The sequence below is a fragment of the Catharus ustulatus genome, chromosome 20, assembly GCF_009819885.2.
Source record: "Catharus ustulatus isolate bCatUst1 chromosome 20, bCatUst1.pri.v2, whole genome shotgun sequence".
NCBI lineage: Eukaryota > Metazoa > Chordata > Aves > Passeriformes > Turdidae > Catharus > Catharus ustulatus.
The window spans coordinates 7292350-7313779 of record NC_046240.1 but is presented as its reverse complement, the minus strand read 5'-3'; the positions used below and the strand labels follow the sequence as shown (position 1 = coordinate 7313779).

Genomic DNA, 21430 nt, shown 5'->3' with positions numbered 1-21430 from the left:
TATTAACTCCACTTCTCTCTCTAAGAATTCAACAACAAATTATTATGTTGTGGACACCTTTCTGGAAGAAGGAAACCCTTCAGTCTGCACTGTAGTCTCCATTACACTTTTCTCTTTGATGGATGATATTTATGAAATGCCACAGACACAAGAGCCCCCTTTCCATGACAGCCCATCTGCAAGAAAACTTCAGATCACATGGAAAACACTCAGTGAGGAGCTGGCAGAGAACACTGCAGACAGAATGCTATTCCATAGCTCCTTTGCCTTACACTGCTTTTTTTTTTTGGAGGGAGAGAAGAGCCAGTGAGGTTTAAAGCTTTAATCTCATACCCAAGCTTGTCAGAGCCCAAATCTATCTGTAATGCTCTCCAAACCAGAATGAACTCAGAAAGATGACGTCCAATCTTTAAATCCTGCTCTGCAGACTTATTTTTAATTCTCAGGTTCATAAAATGGATCCCTGCTGTGGCTCCAGAGCTTTCTAACATGTATTTTACCTGTTGTGTTTGACATGACCACATGTTAGAATTTAGCTGCATTTAGAACCAAAAGGTTTTCTTCACACAATTTCCTGTGCAGTGTAATAAAACCAATTCAGTGTGACAGAACTATGATTGTCACTGGAGGAAAACCAATTATCTCCTCTCCTGGTCACTGTTGTTCTTTTCACTCCATCAGTAACTCTAATATTCTGAACACTTTTGAACAAATTTTATCTTCTTATTTTGCTTTCTTTGCCACAGAGTGAGTAATAAACAAATGCTTCATAAATAATGTCAAAAAGCTATTTTTCACATCTTATTTTCTCAGCAATTATTTTTTCAGTCTCTTTCTCAATTAATTCCTAAACAATCAAAGCTATTCAAATATTTTATGGACAATCATAATTAACCACCTTTCCAAAACCTCCTGTGACATCCATTTGTTCCATTTTTGTAAATTTTTGTAAATGAATGCATTTAAGCTGGATTAGAACTGACATGCCTGCTCAACTATAGGCAAATACCATCAAAATACACAATCATTTCAATGATCTGAACCAGGAATTATATGATAATTCAAAGCTGTTTCTTAGATGTTCAACTGATGCAGTTTATAACAGTCACTCTCATGAACTACCCTCATTTTCAGCAATGGGAACAGATTTCTGTTCATGACCAGAGGACATACACAGATATCTCCAAATGGAGCTGCTGCCTACACTCACTCCCTACAGCAACAACATCTTCATTAAAACACTTTGCTACATGCTCATGTAAATCCAGTAGAAGAACATTTTGCAAATATTCTAGTATGAAAAACTATTAAAGTAGCTAAATTCTGCTAGTTTTACATGATTCTGGTAATCTTCACATTCCTCACTTGGGCATTAATTTTGTGCTTTAAGTTTTGCTGTGAAGAAATGTCCTCTATATTCTATTTATAGTTTGATGAAGATGCATCCTGAGCTGACACTGAACCTGCTCTGTCCTTCTGTGCTAGGAATGATTTATTCTGCCAGCTCACATCCAATTTTAAATGAAATTATCCATCTTCTTGGCTGAAGAACTGATAGCAGATTTGAAAGCACACAGAGATGGACACACTCACTCACAATCTACTTCCAAAATGGCACGGACAGACTTGGCAAGGTCCCTGGCTTCTGCTGCAAGAGCTGCTGTGACAGTGGGTCCGACCCTTCCCAGCCGAGCCAGAAGTGCTTTAGTGGACAAAGATCTCCTGTCACTAAGATAATAAAAAAAAATAAAGTGTTTATTTGTAAGATGATAAATGAAAGTGCTCCTTTTAATAAGGTAAACTTGTTTTTCTAAAGTGGTTTGTTCTCACTGTATGAACAAAAAGGGTTCGTGCTCCCAAATCAGTGAGTTTGCCCCAGCAGCAATCCTGAACAATGAAGTTATTTGGAAAGCTCAGTTCAAATAACATTCACTCCAAATGCAGTGTCAAGGGCTCAGTGGGGGTCAGGAAAGGAACTTGAATGGGATTTTCATTCCAGCATTTAAGAAGGGACACTGCTTGATGGACCCAACTCTTATCTTCTCTGTTAGTGAGTCAGTTTGTCACCTTGGCTTAGTATTTGATAATTAATCCTTTCACTAAAATAAATTTGATGAACTTACTAAAACAGACATCACTGTTGTGTGCAGTGACAATGGGAACTGCATCTCACTGATTATCTATGATATCCTAGTTGGTCTGAGCCTGTACAGGTTTTTTGAAATAAAGTTCCAGTTCACTTCACTTAAATAAATTTAATTTCCTTGAGAGCTGTATTGAAAAAAAAAAAAACTGCAGGAAAGAGACTGAACAATTTTACTGTTACATAAATATTAATGGAATGCTATCTGAGATATATAGGCACAATCATGCCAATCTTCTGAAGGACCAAAGGCTGCTTAAATCTTCCTGAATACTCCCAGCAGCTTTTTAAACAAGAAAACTAATAAAATGTAAATGGATACACATTTTATCAATTTATTTATATGCTACTGGATTCATTGTGATGCAAAATCACCTAGGAGAATCTAAAAAAAATATTAAAAACATATAACCCACTGTTAAGGTTCCTTGCATTTTAACTAATCCTTAGTACATTATAATTACTTTATGGAAACATCCAGACAATCATAGCTATGTAATTACTAACTGTTTTAATTTAATTCAGAGGTTTTTAATGAAGCTGTATCCTGAAAGCCTAATTTATAATTCATGCCATTCCCTCTCCTTCAATAAAATGACACTCAGAACATAAAGCAAAAGTATGGACAAAAAATAGCCGCAAGGTACTTTTTTGAGACTTGGAAACAATAGTAGAGTTTTTCACTATTAATATTGCCATTTCATTACCTTAAAACTGTTGAGGAAGCAGAGTTATCTGAAAGTATTTCATGCACAACCTGTTGGTCATAGTCAAGAAGTTAACAGTTTATAAATCACAGTCAAAAAGTTAATAGCTTCTAGTTTGATGTTCTGTTTGGGGGTGGGGGATTTGATTTGCAGTTAGAGTTTAGTGTCTCCCAGACAGAAATGCAAAAGTAAAAACCACAATATTATAACCCCTTTAAACAAAGTAAATATAACAACATCACTTTTTTTGTTGTTGTTTCATAACATGCCAGAAATTATCATATTATAAAATACTGCCTTTTTCTTCTGAGGAGTTTCACAGAAATTGATGTTATTTAGGTGGAAAAAATTATTTGATCATTTAAATATGTCCAGTGTAGCAAAACCCAAAGATTATGTAAATCTCTGGGTGGATCAGTACACTTACACATCATCTATATTTCCAGGAATTAAAGGATCTCTGCAAACTAGTTCATAGCCATTTCACTATGCTCATTCCTCACAAACATCAACACAAACCTTTTCCAAATAAATTATTGTTAGGAAAAAAAGAAAATAAGGTGAAGTTACCTCTACAAATTGCAGCAATTTTTCAGTGGCCACCTCAAAGGTCTTCCTGGCCGACTCTGATTTCCGCAGCTGGCAGTCGAGCACTGTGACCCTCTTTCTCAATTCTTGAATGCTCTCCTGGGAAAGGTATTTTAAGGCTTTTAGTCTAATAATTTTCCTCCCATGGATCACACAGAGAGATGGTTTGAACAGAGTGTTTGGAATGTTTAACACACTCTTTTCTAAATTTCTGTGAAACACGTAACTGGAATTCCTGAGCAGCTGGCAAATCAGCTCCAAACTGCAACAGATTTTGGCAAAAGAAAGGTAAATTCACATTGGAAGAGAACAACAGGGATAGGGCTGAAAATTAAGAGAGCTTGAACTGACTGATGAATGGATCAAAAACACCAACCTGATGATGACAGTCTCTCTCATCAGGGTGCCATAAACAGCCAGAACAAACTCAGTCCCCAAGTTTGCATCCACACGTCCTTTGGCCAGCACAGTAATTACGGCACATCTTGGAGGAAATTGCCCCCTAGGACGTCTCTGCATGCACTTGTATAACCTATTGATCAGTGTCATGCATCCCTGCCTCCTTCAGAGTAGGAGATGTGAGCCCTGGGGTTCATCACAGCCCCTGGCACTGCTCCTGTGACAGGAGCACGAGTGAAGTCCTCACATGTACCTGGGCATGTCTGTTTAGCCCAGCTCTCTACTGAGCACAAGGTCTTGTTAACTTCACTGCAAGCAAATAATTTGTTTGTATACACTGTACAAAGCAGTAAAACCATCACCCTGAATGTCAAAGAGTCTGTTTATTCAAACACCTCCTGTTGGTAACTTCACTGTCCACTGTGGAGAAAGAGCTGGTGAGAGACCTCACTCTTTCACACTCAAAAAGCAAGAGGAACCAATCTGATTTTTATTTATGCCTGAAGATATGTTATATTCTGTTTAGTGGGTGTGTTTTAGATTTACTTGGGCATTAAAAGAAAAGTAAAACCAAACAGGTGTGACCCTGCCTGAAACTTGGTGCCTGTAACTGCCTCCCCTTTTACAGCAGGATGGGACAAAAGGCTGTGGTACAGAGTTGGTACCTGCTGGATACTGCTGCTTTTGGGGAAGAAATGCAGAGATTCCAATCTCCACACAGGTATTGTAGTACTAAGTCAGAATTTCAGGAACTCAAGCTAGAATCTCTGTAACAAACCACCAGGAAAGTAACCCACACCCAGTGAATTTCTTAAAATTTGGCTATTTATAAAAGTCCTAGAAAACAAACAGTGCTGCAAGAACACCTGACATAAAAGATGGGGCATCACACCCAGATGTTCAGAAAGAACATCCAGGGTGTGATTCACCTCATCACTCACAATCAGATGAGAGGAATTCCTCCTGGGAACCACAGGGACTTGCTAAGATGTTTTCTGCAAGCTTTTTAACCACAGACCTTGACTTTATCTTCTAATGTCTTGAAATATTAAATTAATTCTCAGGATGAAATAAGGCAACATTTCAGTGGGTTTTCTTCACCAGGTCATATGCACATCCATTTTTCATGAGAAAAACAAGGTAACCTCACAAATGCCAACCTGCTTGCACTTGTCAGGTCAACACATGCTCAGGTCAGGAGTTATAGAGAAAAAATTTTGAAGTGCCTCAAATATTTTATTTCTTAGCCTGTTCTGAACTGCCTCACTGAAGATGAAGTAGATTTAAAATATAAGGCTCAATTAATTTTTTTTTTTGGCAGGATTAGTAGCATTTAAATGCTTACCTTGATTAAATCTAAATTTACTTTAGAACAGGACTGGATTTACATGGTTGTTATTTGTCTAGCAGAAACAAGCCTGAAGGCCTTTTTCACAGGAGTACAAGAGCATACAAATATATGCAAGGTGTAGTTTTTAAAGACAATATATCTGCAGCCCAGAAACTATTCCATGCTTAATGCTTGAGATGTGCCATCCTGACCTATGAGCCACATATGCTGGGAGCTCCTGTTTGTGCAGCCCAAAGATGTCTGGATAAAGGAAGCCTCGTACACTACACATCATCCCAGTTATTGAATAATACAAGACAAACACTGACCTACTTTGGAAAAGCAGATGAAAAGAAAATGAAAACAAGATACATGACAACAGCAAGGAAACCATGGTAACTCTGACAGGCTTTGCTTACTTTATTTTGGCCAGAATGCTCAGCAAGCTGAGCCTTCAGCTCTCCAATTTCAGCCTCTAAGAGGCGAATCACTTCTTCATAGTCCATCTCCATCCCCCGGGCCTGCCTTTGTGCAGCCTCTGCAAGGTGAATTCTGCTTCTCAGGGCTCTTGTCTCCTCCACAGCTGCCTTGGCTTCCTGCAGATTATACAATTCAGTGGAAAAGTTACAACTCCAGCTACTAAAAAAGAGCAGATTTAGCTCACAAGTACTGCAGTTGGCAGCAGGGCTACCTGTGAGTGTTCATGGAAGGCTTAATTGCTGATTTTTAACATATGATGTGCAAATGAAAAACAGGGATGTATAGAGAAATAATTTTCCTAATAATTTAAATAACAAGTTCTATAATTACTGAAAACCTACTTGAATGAAAGGTTTTCTTGAAATGCACCAGATGCTGTTGATCTGTCCCACTGCTTCCATACCAAAAAAGTACCTTAATGAGATGTTACTTCATTACATTATTATTGCCTGAATTCACATTCTACTCACAGCTCACACATCATGCAGATGGACTTTTAATGCAAATATTCAGTCCACACTCTTCTTAGAATCAGGTTTTTTAATAAAATCTATTTTCCTGCCTTGCTCCTGCTCCTATTATACTCCTAATCTCCTGGATTATCACAGAAGAGTGTTAGATAAAATTTATATATAAATAACATACAGAAAATCAGAAACTGTTAACTTTTAATGCAGCCAATGTAATCCTTAATTGTTGCAAAATCTTTCAAGAAAGATATTGAGTTTCAGGCCTGAATATTAATTGAAGTTAACTTAGATTAGTAAATTAGAAAGCCAAACTAAATGTCTGTACAACAGATGAGTTTACACTCATCTAGGAATAAAACAAACAAACTGCTCACACAAAATGTGCAGGCTCACTGGCACCAAAACCACTAAACCATCTTTTCCCTCAGCTATTAATTAATCTGTAGGAAAAGTCACTTCATATCAATTTTCTGAATAATTAAAGTTAGCAGATTTGAATTCACAAATCCACAGAGCTGGAAGTTTTTGGAGAAGCTGCTCAGTTAAGGATACTTAGGTGAATATTCTATTCCTGGTCTGCCTATTACATCTTATTATTGTAATTATATCCTGGTTGGGAATGGAACTGGAGGGAAAACAGGTGGGTAGAGGAGAAACACACTATGGCTCTTCAACGTGGAGGAAATAACATTCTAGAAGCTAGGTTTGAAACTGCTGTTTCTAAAAAACCTAGATGACCAGATATTCCTGTTTTGTGGAAGAAATCACATATAACAGGTGTCATAATAGAAATGTCTAGAGAGGTCAGTTAAACTTGAAAATGTAGATTTAATTATTCCCTAATGTAGAAGCATTTATTCTGTACAATCAATATCCTTCAAGTCAGGTTTTCCTATAGTCTGTTGTGGCTTTTCTCTTTTTGGTCCCTGGTGGTATTTACCAGGACCAGAGAGTGCTAACATTTAGCAGTCTCTCAGAAAAGCTCACATTTAGCCAGCAGAGAAAAACTGGAGGCCTTACTTGATGAGTTCCACAAGAATCTTTATTTCATGGGAAGGGTGGTCAAGCAGGATTCTCTCAGAACAAAGGGCACACAGCCATATTTATAGGGTTTATTTTTATTTATAGGGTTTATATATTTATTTATATTTATAGGTTCAGGGAGGATTCAAACTACAACCAATAAAAGTTTATACAAAGAACAGCATCCAATCTAAGTGAGAAGTTCTAAAGGTGAACTGACCAATTACACAGACTAATTTCTAACCAATTATCTTCCAAAGTGTTAGGAGAGCGACCAAATTCTTAAGGAATTTGGCTCAACCTTGGTATCTAGGATACCTTATCTTTTATAGCAAGTTCCAGGGGCCAGGGGAAGATGGCTTTGGAGGAATTGTATCATCCACAGTTTGTGATAATGTTCTTTCTCTAAAATGATCTACCAATCTCAGCTTCATATGACTTTTAATGACTCTACATTGTTAGTGTTAATGAGCAATATGTTCCAGGCCATAAATCAGCTAATCTCAGTACATATAACCAGTACATCATCTTCCTCATCTTTGCAATACAATACAATACCAGTTTGGCCCGTGGCCAGGGACACCCTGGTCTCTCAGAGCAGCAGCAGAGCACCCACACATGCAGAACAGCAGCCCCATCAGTGAACACAGTGCCATTGGTGTTGTATAATCCACAGGTTTGTGATACAGGGCACAGGCACTAAGAGATCCATTTTAGTGACTTTTCATTTGACAGCAAGTAGAATGATTTCCTTTTTTCCTTTGGAAGCAATAGGTGAATACATAAGGAGCAGCTGCACCTGGAATCACAGGCTGATGCCAAGCTGGCTGCTCCATGGGTGTGACACTGCTCATGTTGGTGTCACAGCTGTGTGTTTGACTGCTCACACTCCCTGAAAGCACAGCAAGCACCCCTCCTGCTGCTCCTGGCACTCCTTTTTCCTAGAAACAATTCAGGGAGCACAGGGACTTCTAGGTTATCAATCTACAGAAACAGAGGTCAAAATTACTGCCTTTGGGGAGGGCACTTTGTTCCCACTGTAAGAAACAAAAGGAGTCCACAGCAAGACGAGCTGGGATGAGCTGGGAGCCTTCAGCAGCAAAGGCATCCTTGGGAAACAGGCTGGAGGAGGGAAAAAATCTTGGAGACAAAAGTGAAAAGATGCTCTGACATTAAGTTTGACTAATATAAATGAGCACAGAGGCCTTGAAAAAGGGTGGCATCTTGAAAACCTACACTTAGGAATTATTTAAATAAACTGACATGAGAAAAGTGAAGAGAAAATTGCTATTATGAAAAGGGAGGTCTTCATTTTGAAAGAAGACCTCCTTGAGATAAAGATTTAATCTCTTATAATCCAGAATTGCCTTTACTCCTCCATTATTTTTTGAAAACTCCAGTTGTTGAATATTAATTTCTCTGTAATAGCAGACTAAGTATGACCAGATTTCAACAGTGAAAGACCTAAAGGAATAATTAAGGAACAATGGCTTCTTACATTGCAATGAAACAATTACACACACTACAACTGAATTAGTAAAATCATCTGACACACCAGAGCTGTTTGCTGGAGCAGGGGGGCACAAAGGGAAATGATTCCACCAGGTTTTCCCATCCTCCAGTTACTGGAGCTGGCAGTGTGGGGACACAGTGGGCTCTCTCACCTGGCAGGTGAGAACTGATGGGTAACACCCACTTCAGCTCTGTCCCACTCCAATGTAGGAAAAAGGCATCCAAGGGCAGGCTGGATGGGGCTTGGAGCAATCTGGGACAGTGGAGGGTGTCCCTGCCCATGGGAGGGGTGGAATGAGATGAGCTTTAAAGCCCTCTCCAATCCAAACCAACCTAGGATTTAAGACACAACAGCTAGGGATCTGCAGCTGCTAATATTTCATTTATTTAAATGTCTCATGGGACTCACTGTCCAGATCTGGTATGAAGCCACTACAGCCAAGAAGGAACTAACAGCTGGAGGAGAGAAGCTGAATCCTTGAAAAAGCAATTTCAAGGTACCTGTTTCTTCCTAAGCCAGGTTCTATTTCTTCCTTGGATAAATTTGAGTGTCACAAGGTTTTATCCAAGTTTTATCCAGCCACCACAAACACCAGAACTAAGATATTCTTTTAAACCCCATGAAAATTGTAGTTACAAATCAATCATGCTTTTTGATTAGTTCTACAAAAATTCTTTCATTCAATCATCCTTTAAAAGAACTTTGAATATCTTTACTATGTATTAAAATTTTAAAAACTAATGAAATAAACCCAATACTTCTTTTAGGCAGGGTGAAATAAATTAGATACTGCTTCCAAAACAGCAGCCATTCAAAGCCCCTCTTTTTCCCTGAGAGAAAATAACCACAGTAGCAAATCTCAGCCCTATGAGCCAAGTCCAGGAGTCTGGGATACCACAAACACTATCTTATCTTTACAACCTCTCCCATTTCCCATGTTTAGCTGAGTGCTCCAGCTGACAGAAACTGCCCCAAAAAAGCTGTAACACAGAAGGGATCATTCAGGCTGAAATAGCCCAGGACTCTCAGGCAGCACAGGATCCAGTCCAGCTCCTCCAGGAAGACAGAAGACATCATCACAGATTTCACATTCATGCTCTTGGCAACACTTCAGGTACTCAAAAGTGCCTTTCTGTGCTTTGTGCCAGCTTCAGCTTACACAGGATTTCAAGGAAGCCCCAAAGATATAATGCTATATCACAACTTCAAAGCAAAAATAGAGCAATTAAGGAATTTTAATTGTCACCTACCAATATTAGAAAATAATTACTACCTCACTGCCAGTTTAGCAGCATTTCTAATCTTAAGAGTTTACTCATGCTGTTAGTTACTGAGTCAAGCACTGTTTAATAACAAAGCATGTTCATTAACCAGAATATTTGTAGCCTTGTCTTAATTAATCTGTAATCTCGGCAATTCACAATTAGTAGAGAAGAGAAATACCACAAAATATACCCCAATACATGACTGATAACCTAAATCCTCATTTAAAATCTTGTTTTTTCAGGGTTTTGAGTTTTCAATGAGGAAAGCAGTTATTTTTAAAAAAATGTTTAAATTATACTGCAGTCAGAAGATCTTAAGCACAAACTTAAATTGGTTTTTTTTTTAATTTTTTTTTGTTAGTTTTAATCAGGCCATTAAGGCTCAATAATTTACTCATTAACTCTTTTCACTAACCAGCTGAAACAGGAAGGCACATCAGATGTTAAATGGCAATTTATACTATAAGCAGCCTATTTTTAAAAAAATTATCACCATGAATCTCAGTGCCAACAGAAAAATATAAAAACAACAGAAATATATATATATAATATACATAAAGCACTTGAACATGCACTAAGTATGAACAGAAGAAAATGTCCATTAAAAGCCCTCTTATATCTCCTAAAATAAATCACACAGTGCTATAAAATTATATGTAATTTATTATTTTCTCTTTCACTACTTTATATGGAACCCCTTCAATTCCTACAAGAAAATCAGAATTTATCCCTGGGAGGTTTGCAGGGCAAAGCTGAATTTCACCACCCCACGACAGTACCTGAGAAAAATAAAAGTGGGAGGACCTCGAGTGGTGGCAAATGGGCACTGCTGCCACTTCAAACATCTTAAAGCAGCCCTGGCCAAGGAAAAGCAGCTTTGTGCTGGGACTGTGCTCTGCAATAGCTTTAATCTGGACTAATACACTGAACAAGTGTTCTGGGCTAGAACAACCCATTAGGGAATGGTAACTTCAAGTGCATTACTGCAACAATCTTCAGTTATAAATCATCCAGAAGATAACCCAATTTATTTCTCACAGTGTACACAAGGAAACCACTCAGTACTAATGGAAAAAGCTTCCAAGCAAGCTCTCAAGGAATAAAAAAATCATAATTATAATTAAGGTGTTCAACGAATCTTATGAGCAAAAATATAAAAGTAATCTTAATACAGGGGATTTTTAAGTTTTATCTTGCATTTTTACATCTGACATGAGAAACCTGCAAAGTACAGGTGCAGCAGTGCAGGAGGGAAGGAAAGCAGCCAGCTCATTAGAAGGAAAAGCTGACAGGGTGTTCAGGAGAAACAGGGAACAGGAAAGTTCCTTGGATTGAACCCAGGCTATAAATGACATGAGACTTACATTTAATTGGGAATTTCCTTTAAGAGACACAAGGAAGCCAAATACTCTTGATTTATTGGCTCATAATTATAGATAGATTTGGAGGCAGAAAAAAAGACTTTCCTCAGAAAAACCTGGCTACAACTTTTTTCCCTGGTAATTTTTTCCCACTTAAGACTGGCTGACATATAAAGTAGTTAATGTTAGGACTGTAAATTTGGCAACTGGTGCCTAAGAACAGTAAAATCTCTTCAGGAACACTTAGGACTAGAAAGGTTCTACTACATCATTATCCCTCTTCATTGATCCAGCTGGTATCAGCATTTCCATCTCAGTTCAATAGCAGAGAAATAGATTACTGCTCTGAAAACTGAAGGATCAGTTCTCCACTTTGAACCAAAAGCTCTGTCATAACCACAGTGCCTTGGAATCAGTGTGAAAGGATAATCTATATATGAGCACCAAGAGGAAAATAAATGCTCCTTTCTCCCTTCCACAAAAAACAATTAAAAATTTTTAAATAATTATAATTTTTAGAGACTTCAACGTACTTGCTTGACACCTTGTAGCTGCTCTGTTAACTGTTTCTGCAAGTTCACAGATTCAGACAATTCTTCCTGTTAAAAAAAAAAAGAAGTTTGAAAGGGAGTTTTGGTCCTAAAGCAATTAGCTCTTTCAAAATTACACATAGCAATACTTAATTTCTCTCCACAGCTTTTATAAAACCTGGGATAAAACCATCACTGAAAGCTAACTTTCCTATGATTTAATTGATGCTGTTTAAATTTCTGGAGTATTTTAGAATTATTTACTGAACATTTCTGGGATGTATATAAAAGAATGTAAGAAATAAGACAATTCCTTATAGATTGATCACTGTTAGTTTTCCACATCAGCAATTTAGGGACTGCTGGTCAGTATTCAATGCAAACTGTGTTCAATGCAAATTGTGTTCTTTCATTTCACTACAAAGCTCTCAGAAGAAGAATCCTTGTGCACAGAACAGAGAACTGATCTCTGGCCATTTCAACCCAACACTTCTGTAATTTACAGAAAAAAAATTTTTGGACCAAGAGGAAATCTTTTTAATTGTCTTTATCCCAAGTTCAGTATTCCTGTCCAAGGACCAGAGTTATGTATGCTGAATACAGAATTTCTTATCTTATGATTTGTTGTAAAAGAAATTCAGGACCATGGGAATGTGGTAGCAACCTGGGGCATTAAGAAATAATATTTATTGCTTTAGGACCTGGGAATTTTGTAATGTCTGGGAAAATATGTATTAATTTTGCACACAGACTGATTTATCCTCCAGTTCTGATTCCTTTCAGAAGTATCAGCACACATTCAGACTCTGCAGTTACTAACATCACACATTTTTAAATAAAATTGCCATTCAAATCAGTTATTTCTCCAAATTCACTTCTGTGAAATGTCTGCTTAGTCCCATTTCTCCGTGGATCAGATTAAAAAATGTGTTAGCATTCGGTGTAACAGCTAAAATTCACTGTCTCCACAAATATACTGCAAGCAATCTTCAAACATGATTAGGACTGTTTGCACTGCCATTTTATTTCTCTATGAAAAACTGCACATCAAATGGAAAAAAACCAGTAAATTACTACTCCAAAAAAAATTAATCCCTTGAATAATTTAAAGCAAATAAAAATGAAGTGTTACCTTTAATTTGCTAATTTCTTTTAAAGCTTCATTTCTTTCTTTCTTAAGTTTTTCCACATCATCCTCCAAGGAATCACAGGTTACAAACTGTGTGTATACAAATACATAAGGTTGGAATTTATTCCTAACTGTGTCTTCCATAATCGTTAACATCTAATATTAAAAGTTCTTGTTAATAAAACGAGAAGAAAATCTTAATTTTAGGATGATTTCTAGATCTGAAAATGCTAAAAATGTTTAATAAAAATTGTAATTGACTTATCTTGCAAAGGAACAATTACTTTTAATTTTAAAATGGATTAATAAAGCATTTTAAAAGTATCAAGAACACATCACTATTTTAATATTTTAAATAATATTAATTATAATAAGATTTATAATATTTATAAACAGAAAAATACTTAAATAATATTTTAGTGTTCACATACTAAAAATGTTCTTTTTTCAAGTCACCTCTAGAATAAAATGATTTTCACTGTAGCAGTAGTTCAAATCACTGGGCCCAGTAATTGTTTCTCACTCACACGTTGTAACAATCCAATTCTATTAAGAAACCTCAGTAAATCAATGTTGTCCAGACTTACAAGAAACCACAATTTAATTACATTAATTGCTTTCTGCAAATTAGGCTGCTTAAAAAAGCTGCACAGAAACTAGGTTATCCTAAAGAACCCCATGCTGTGGAGCTGTTTTAAACTGCCCAAGATTTGGAGTTTTTACATACAATAAAATCTGCAATCATCTCCTCCCAGCTGTTAAAACATTGACCAGGCACATATTTTACCTGTGAGTCCTGTAAGCTGCCAAATTCACTGACCCCAAAGGTTGAAGATTTGTGGCCATCATGAGCTGCATTTGATTGCACAGACAGCAGATTCCTTGAAACTTCAACAAAATCTAGGAAAAAAATTAGATTTTGTTGTTGTAGCCCTGAAGTTCAGTTTGGTAACAGCTCCCTGATGCAACATCACCATGAACAGCCACTCTGATAAATGCAGTGACTCCCTTTAAGCTTTCCAAAGTCAAAAAAAGAAAATCAGAGATAACTCCAAAGAGAAAATTCTGGTAAAGCTGGTAAGAATAAAAATGCTCAAATATATAGTGGAATGAAATATCCTCAAATCACATTGTGAAGGAGGAAAGAAAGCAAAAGTGAAGTTCACCTTCAAAGTACCTGAGATTCTGCATTTGGCTGGTGTCTGTGCAAAATGAAATAAATCTGCACACCAGGTGTACACACCTGCCCTTCCCAATGACTTCACCTGACCAGAGGAGACAGGAAAAAGGAAAAATTTCCTGCTGGCTCAAAGCTCATAATTTCCTTTTCAGGCCCTTTAAACCTCTGAGAGAGGCTTGGTAAAATTGATGTTGACCAAATTGAAAGTTGTAAATACAAACAGTCCCTCATACACAATCAACACGACTTGGATTGCCCATACATTTTGAATTAAAAAATTCTGCTACACTGACAAACATGTGGAAATGTAAAGGTCAATTTACTCCACATAAAATCTGACAGAATATCCACTATCTTTCTTGCTGAAGATCTTTTTGGATGTTTAAGTAGAAAATACAATTTTCCACACACTAGTGTTTTTCACAGACTTCAGATAAAGTGAAATTTCTATCAGTTTCAGCATCTGAACCATCATGTCTAGCAGTTTCTGAAAAATATTTTTAAATTGTCAGTGTCATCAACCAAAATTGTTATAATCAACAGAAGCAACTCATTCCCATCAGAATTAGGTTTAGCTGGCAGAAGTGTGATGGTCTCCCTGCAAACCTGTTTCTATGTGCAATAGCTGAAATGTTCTTGCTTCTTGTTAAGTGATCCATCAGTTTACTCACTTCAAGAAGCCTCTTTAACCATCAAAACACTCCCTGGAAATTTCTGAAAAATTACAGTTCCTTATTGTCAAAACAAAAAAATCAGGATTTTGTGAGCACAAAATAAAACTTTCCCAAGGCTGCTTTTAATAAGATAAATTTGTGATTTGTATTCACATTACTGTTTCATAACTTCAAGCTTATTTTCATACAGTAAAAGAAGGTTCTTGCCTCAAATTACCATTTTATTTGCAGCAGCAACCCAATACTGACAGAAATATATTTATGGTTATTATCTATCATTTCTGTATTCCTACTTTTCATTATTTTCTATGGTAATTAACAAATTATTACCTCCAAAAGACACTGTTCCTTTAGAATCTTTATGAAGTTGCTGCCTTAGGGCTTGCTGCTGTTCATCTGTGAGCTGAATCCCAAGATAATTCAGTGCCTGGAAGGAAAAAACTTATTTTGGAGTGAAAAAAGGATAATGACTGCAGGGACATGGGGGAGTAATTAAAGAGCTACACTTCAAAGAGCCTTTGTATCCTTGTACACTCTCACTGACAACACTTTTATTCCAGAGCCACTCAGTGACTTTTCCTTCTAATTGAGAGATGTTCATATATTATTTAACCTTGAATACAGATAAGTGTAATAAGCAAACCCCTTTGTCTTTAATAACTGCTTTAAAAATTGTGAGGGATGTTCTGATTCCCAGAAGAGTCAATCAGTAATTAGATTAACAAAAACAGTAATTTGCCAAATATATAAACTGAAATATTGGCCTGCAACATGAAAGAACTACCCAAACAGAAAACACTGTGTGTCATTTATTCTTTAGTGTTTGTCAGCTTAAAAATATTGTCCAGATGTTTTTTTTACCTGCATCATGAAGGGGGAGGAAAGAGAACTCAGATTTTAAGTATTTACCCTCTCCAGCTTTTCTGTTTTGAGATGAATACTCGAGTTCTTTCCTTGGGGCTCATAATCATCATTCTGGCTGGGGGCAATAACTAAGAAATAAAAAAAAAATAAAGTAATAATGAAGTAGTGGCAACTACTGCTTTTAAAAAATTTGTTCTGAAGCTCTGATCATCAAATAAATGCCAGCTAAATAGCCACTTGCCAAAAATACATGTTAATCCTTAGACTGACTTCTTTTTTTAAAGGACAAAATCAACAAAAATTATGGGTATTAATCACGTCCACTTTTTTTTTTTTTTTGCATAAAGAAGTGACAAGTGGCAAATTAACAGAAAATAACCAGGAATAGCTTTGAGTGATCCATCAAGCATATGGCTTGTCCTTGTGGTATTTTCTCTCAGAGATACACAGATAGTCAGGAAACAGAAGGGGAAACACACTTGTGAATTCCAAGAGAGATCTCCAAGACACACCCTTAGTGTCAGTGACAGCTGCCAAAAGCACAGGGAGTGATCCAGAAAACACTGGGAAAAGAGAGGGAATGACCTGGTCCATGTCCCAAACATGGGCTGTGTGCAGGGAGCTTAGGCTGAACAGGTTCCTCAGTTTTTTTTCCTGGGAATGAACTCTTTTCCAAGAACTCCAATCCATTAGGCCATCACCCATCAGCCCCTTCTACCCTTACAGTCAGGAAAATAAGTTTGCATAGGTTTTTGAACTATCACTTTGGATTTTAGATGTATGAAAAAAAATAAATAATTGTTTGCATTCCTTATTTATAAACATAATTCATCATTTCATTAATGAATTAAAAAGGTACTGAAAGCAAAACCAGCCTTTGACAAGTAAAGGATCCTGCAGTTTGAGATTCTCTCTAAAGGAACAGAAGGAATCACAGAGAATTTTTTTAAAAATTTTTTTAGTTTCACAGCAGATCTGTTTCCAAGCTCAACGTAATTTACATTCTCCTTACATGCCAAAAGCATAAACCAAAATATCTTGAAAATCTCTGACATTAACACCTCTCACATGCTATATTAAATTCTGAAGACAGTGGGCTAGAACCTTGGTGGAATTGGCTCAATTTCCCTCCAGCTCAGAATGAAAAAGCCTCGTGTGTGAGTTTGTGCAAAAACTTCTCAAAACTATGCTGATTTTTTCATGAAGTGCTAAAAAACAAAGAGCATCTCATCTAAGAGATGCTTTAATTTTTCAAGGTTATCTTTGAAAGTTTATCCTTGAAAAAGGGCAGCATGACAGAAGTGGCAGGTTTGACAAAGGATGTGCTGTTAAATAAGGAGAAAATTAAACATGACAAGAAGCAGAACAAACTGGAGCTGTAAGATTTGTGCTTTCTGCTCTGCTCCCTGTATTCTTCAGATGTGCTCAGAGACTCTGCCCTTCTTGGTGTCTTCAAACAAAGAAGCTCCTGTGTACTGAATTATATTTTAAAAGAGTATTGTTTTCTGAATATATTAAAAAAAATAAGACTTTTGTCTTGTTCCTTTGAGCTAGTTGTGGTGTTTTTCATGGCCAATATGTAAAAACTGTGTGATTAATAATTTCCAGGTGTCTTCAATAGTAAAACTTTGCCAGTTTCAAAAGCCCACATTTGGTCAGCTCATCCTTCAAGGAAGGGAACCAACTACTCAGATTTGCAATATGGGAACTGTTTCATTTTCAATTTGAATATCTAATATGGGGTATAATAAATGCAGGTACAATTTAAATAACATCAGTGGAGAGACATCTGGAATGAATCAGACCCTGTGTGTTTGTTCTTCCTTTCCTCAGTATATTAGATATGAAGTTCAGAAATTCAACTTATGTTTAATTGCTACTGCCAGAAGAAAAAGAATAAAGTTCAGGTCTGCACAGAGAAATACTGAACAGAGTCAGCTCTATCAGAGTGGCAAAGGGGACTCCCATTCTGTGTCACTCTTGCATTTTCACTGTTTCTAAATAGAGGAATTAGAGTTGTTCAGCCCAGATTTGGTTCTGACCAAATTTCCAAACCCTGTTCTTCCTTAAATGTCGTTTTCCAAATAGATATTTAGAGATGTGATCAATGTGACTCTTGTCCTTGTTTGAATGTCATGACTATTAAACAGAAATATACATGATATACTGTATTTGTTATTAACTGAAGAACTGTTAAGAGGGCTGCATGTTATTTCTATCCTTTCAATATGCTGGCCTGATTTAAGCAAAAAAGCCATGCAAGCAGCATACGTGCCCAGAATTTCATTAAATTAAGAAAGCACAGTTTCTATGGCAACCTAATCTTGATCTATATGTGAGTCTTCATTATCTGCTTTCTACTGAGTCTATTATCATTACTGCTGCACAGAAAATGTTGTGATCACTCATTTTTGTTTGGTTTCAGTTGTTTGTTAGAAACAATCTAAGTCATATCTGACAGAAGCTACTAAAAATCCATTGATTTCAGTCCTTTATTTAGGAGTATAAAAACAGTGTAATATTCCCTTTTTTTAAGAGACTGAGTCTCACTAAGCACTATGTTCTGTTTGAATGCTATGGAAAGAACAGGGAAAGGGTGGCAGGGAATTAAATCAGCACTCACCCGTGGCAGACACATCAGCAGGACTGCTGTCCACAGCAGTAATTGGAGATTGCTCTCCCATCTTGCCTCCAGTTTCCATCTACAAGAGGAAATGAAAAGTCATGAAATACCATTTCTAAAGCAGATCACAAGCCAAACCAGAAATGCACGTTAATGAAAAAAGGACAGGAAGGAAGACTGGGGGAAGAAAAAAGGGCTGGGACATCAAAACAACCCCAGGAGAAAAAGAAAGGCTTGGAAGGGATGGTGGGGAGAAGGAATAGCATTGGAAAAACCAGATCAGGGCCTCATCAAAACTTTGGGTTTTGAAAAACTTCACAGATTAAGACAGTAAAGTCTCTCTAGGCAACCCAAATGGGCAAGAATTTTACCTACAAATATAAGATTTGAGAATCATCTGTTTTGACTTTGTGTTTGAGAACATTTTATTCTTCCTTCTCCTAAGGCAATACTTTATTTAGCTTTAAAAATATGATAAACTGAAAATGTTCTTTCAAAAATTGAAATATTAGTTTTAAAATCTTCTTTCTCATGGTCAACAGTATTTCTTTACACTAATGGTGAGCTGTATGAATTAAAACAATTGCTGCTTAGCCAAAAGAAAGGGGGAAAACCCCACATACTTCCAGGGCTTTTTTTAAGGAAAAATCTCATCATCACAGAAGAAGTGTGAGATTGTACTGTATCACACATATGTAATAAACAGGGAGTGTTTTATCCCTAAAACATACAACTATTTATTTATATCTAATTCCAAAACTTCAGAGAAACACTAAAGGAGAACTTGGCATCTAAGAACACAGTTAATGCTTATGTAATTTGTGTTCTTACCCCAAGTCACCTAATTCCTCTCATCAGTGTGGTTTACTCACATGTGTTTTTCCAAAAGTTTTGATATTCCAAAGACAATGTTGTGCAGGAAAATAGACAGTCATTTTCTTACTAAAATGGAAACTCAATTACAATTAGAAGAAGAACAACCATTTGCTCAGTTTGTTCTAAGAGGAGTAGTAAGTACTCACAGCATTTGGAGGGAATGTTGAAACCTGCCTCCCATTAGGAGAGGGAAGAGGACCAAGTGCTGCAGCCTGCTGCTCTCCATGTGCTACAGAAGATGTGAAGAGGCTGAAAGGATGCTGCAGATTCTCTGCATGACTGGGTATGTTTTTCTGCCTAATAAAAGCAATCTCCCAAAAATTTTCAAACCTAGAATTAAAATTTTAAAAGTTTCAACATACTGTATACTTGTGTTATTCATAAAATTATACTTCTGCAAAAGTTATACATTTCCAAATACTGTGTGTGTGTTTATTCAATTTTTCCAAAAGGATGTTCTGTTACCCATCATTACAAAGACAAATACTGTAATTTTTTTAAAACATTAAAGTATCCTAATTTTGTAGGTCTAAAACGTGCACCTGAGTCTTTTCTACAAAATAATATTATGACTGGATATTTTAAAAAATGAGTATCCCTCACAAAACCACATTTCACATTAATCTGATCACAGACATCATCTATTAAACCATTTTGGATGGTTGGCTGTTTGACAGTTACAGATACCTCATTTTTGTTCTGTTGATGATACTTTTTGCCTCTTCATAGGAGACTCCAATCATGGACTCTTTGTTGATGGACACAAGCTGATCCCCAGGCTTCAATCGTCCATCCTAAAATAGACAAATACAAAACCAAACCCACCCACTTTATATTAATTGTTAACTCTACAGGAAGAACTGTACAGCCACAGCACTTGGATACATTTTCCTGGTTCTATTAGGACAAGAAATATCAAGAACAGCTCTGCATTCTGTCTGTGCTTGAAAATCTTTCAGAAATAAACAGATTAAACCATTATCCCTCACCATTAAAGCAGTCACTATAAAAACTCATCAGAGAAAGCAGATTTCAGAAATTGTATTAAGAATCTAAACATTTCTGTTAAAAAAAAAACAAAAAACAAGGAAAGAAACAACTGATTTTTCTAGCACCAACCCATCTGACTTTAGGAAGTTTCTTTACTAATTAATTCAGCACTGAGCTGGATTAATTTGTATTTCAAAAGCAAATGTTCATGCAATACATGGAACTCTTCAGACACTCACTGGCCATGTTAATGAGAAAACCAATTTGTTCTGTTAGAACTCACCAGTCCAAACCATGACAGAAATAATATTGTCAGCTTTGTGCTTCTGTTGAATTCATTGCAATTCTCTACCAGCACAAGAGCATCTCACATTTCTGTCCCAGAGACTCTAAGATAAGACTTTAAACATGCTAGGCTAGATTTCTCACTGAGATAGAGCTTTCTTTACTCACATTTTAACAGAGCCCTCAACAATTTAACTGGAAATTCATGCAATTCACCTACAGCTACAGAGTTAGTTATGATATTTGTCTAATGTAATACACATCAAATTACACAGAACATGTCTCCGCTCTTCAGCTCCTAAGAAATCAAACAAAAAATCAATATATGTGAAAAAAAATTGTAAAATACCTTCTTGAGACCAGCATAATTTTACCTACTTAACACCCACATGCCACAATTTTAGCTGTGTTGTTTCAAACCTATGCCAGTACTTTACTACCTTTTTTTTGGTCATCTACTCTTTTGGTTTTGGCTAAAGAATAAAGCTGTAGATCTTTTATTTTGCTTTCATCCAGCATGCTCTAAGATATCCATTTCAATGGTGCCCTCACGTGGCAGACATTTAAAATATGCTTCCTGCTTCACCTTCCCAAATAGGATAATCAGGACTGGGAAATTACCTCTATTATTGCTAATATTAGAGCCTACTGAAAATTGATGTCTTAGCCTCAGTCTATTGATTATGTGTGATAGGCTTTAAATTATATGTTCACAGTGAGGAAAATAAAAGGGGAATTATTACCATTTATCTATCTTCGAAAAACATTGCATTTTTATCTTCCAGCTTGCATTTTGGATTAAATTTAGTCTATAAAAATTCAGTAACAAATAGTCATCAACTGCTTGGGGGCAAAACTCACTGCTCCTGAACTGAGCTCATCCACTCCTGCTGGGCCAGAGGCACAGGCTGGTTATCTACACTTCCAAACAACCATAATTACTCAGGATGCCAGAGGAGACACTTGGATAAACAATTCTGTGTACCTGAACCAGCTAATT

The 21430-nt window shown here is 36.6% G+C and overlaps 1 protein-coding gene across 5 annotated transcripts in view; it reads right to left on the bottom strand.

The window, feature by feature from the left end:
- STXBP4 (syntaxin binding protein 4) overlaps positions 1 to 21430 on the bottom strand; it is a 65057-nt gene that overhangs the window by 28000 nt on the left and 15627 nt on the right. For 3 of the 5 annotated variants that reach the window (XM_033076914.2, XM_033076916.2, XM_033076913.2), the window contains 12 exons: positions 19843 to 19949; positions 19302 to 19485; positions 18280 to 18358; positions 15702 to 15784; positions 15123 to 15219; positions 13726 to 13838; positions 12942 to 13028; positions 11813 to 11878; positions 5587 to 5763; positions 3421 to 3537; positions 2851 to 2900; positions 1598 to 1728 (listed from right to left, as the gene is read on the bottom strand). In XM_033076914.2, the coding sequence (XP_032932805.1) occupies positions 1598 to 1728; positions 2851 to 2900; positions 3421 to 3537; positions 5587 to 5763; positions 11813 to 11878; positions 12942 to 13028; positions 13726 to 13838; positions 15123 to 15219; positions 15702 to 15784; positions 18280 to 18358; positions 19302 to 19485; positions 19843 to 19949 (1291 nt within the window). The remainder of the gene's footprint in view (positions 1 to 1597; positions 1729 to 2850; positions 2901 to 3420; positions 3538 to 5586; positions 5764 to 11812; positions 11879 to 12941; positions 13029 to 13725; positions 13839 to 15122; positions 15220 to 15701; positions 15785 to 18279; positions 18359 to 19301; positions 19486 to 19842; positions 19950 to 21430) is intronic. The other 2 variants (XM_033076917.2, XM_033076918.2) reach the window with 2 other exon arrangements.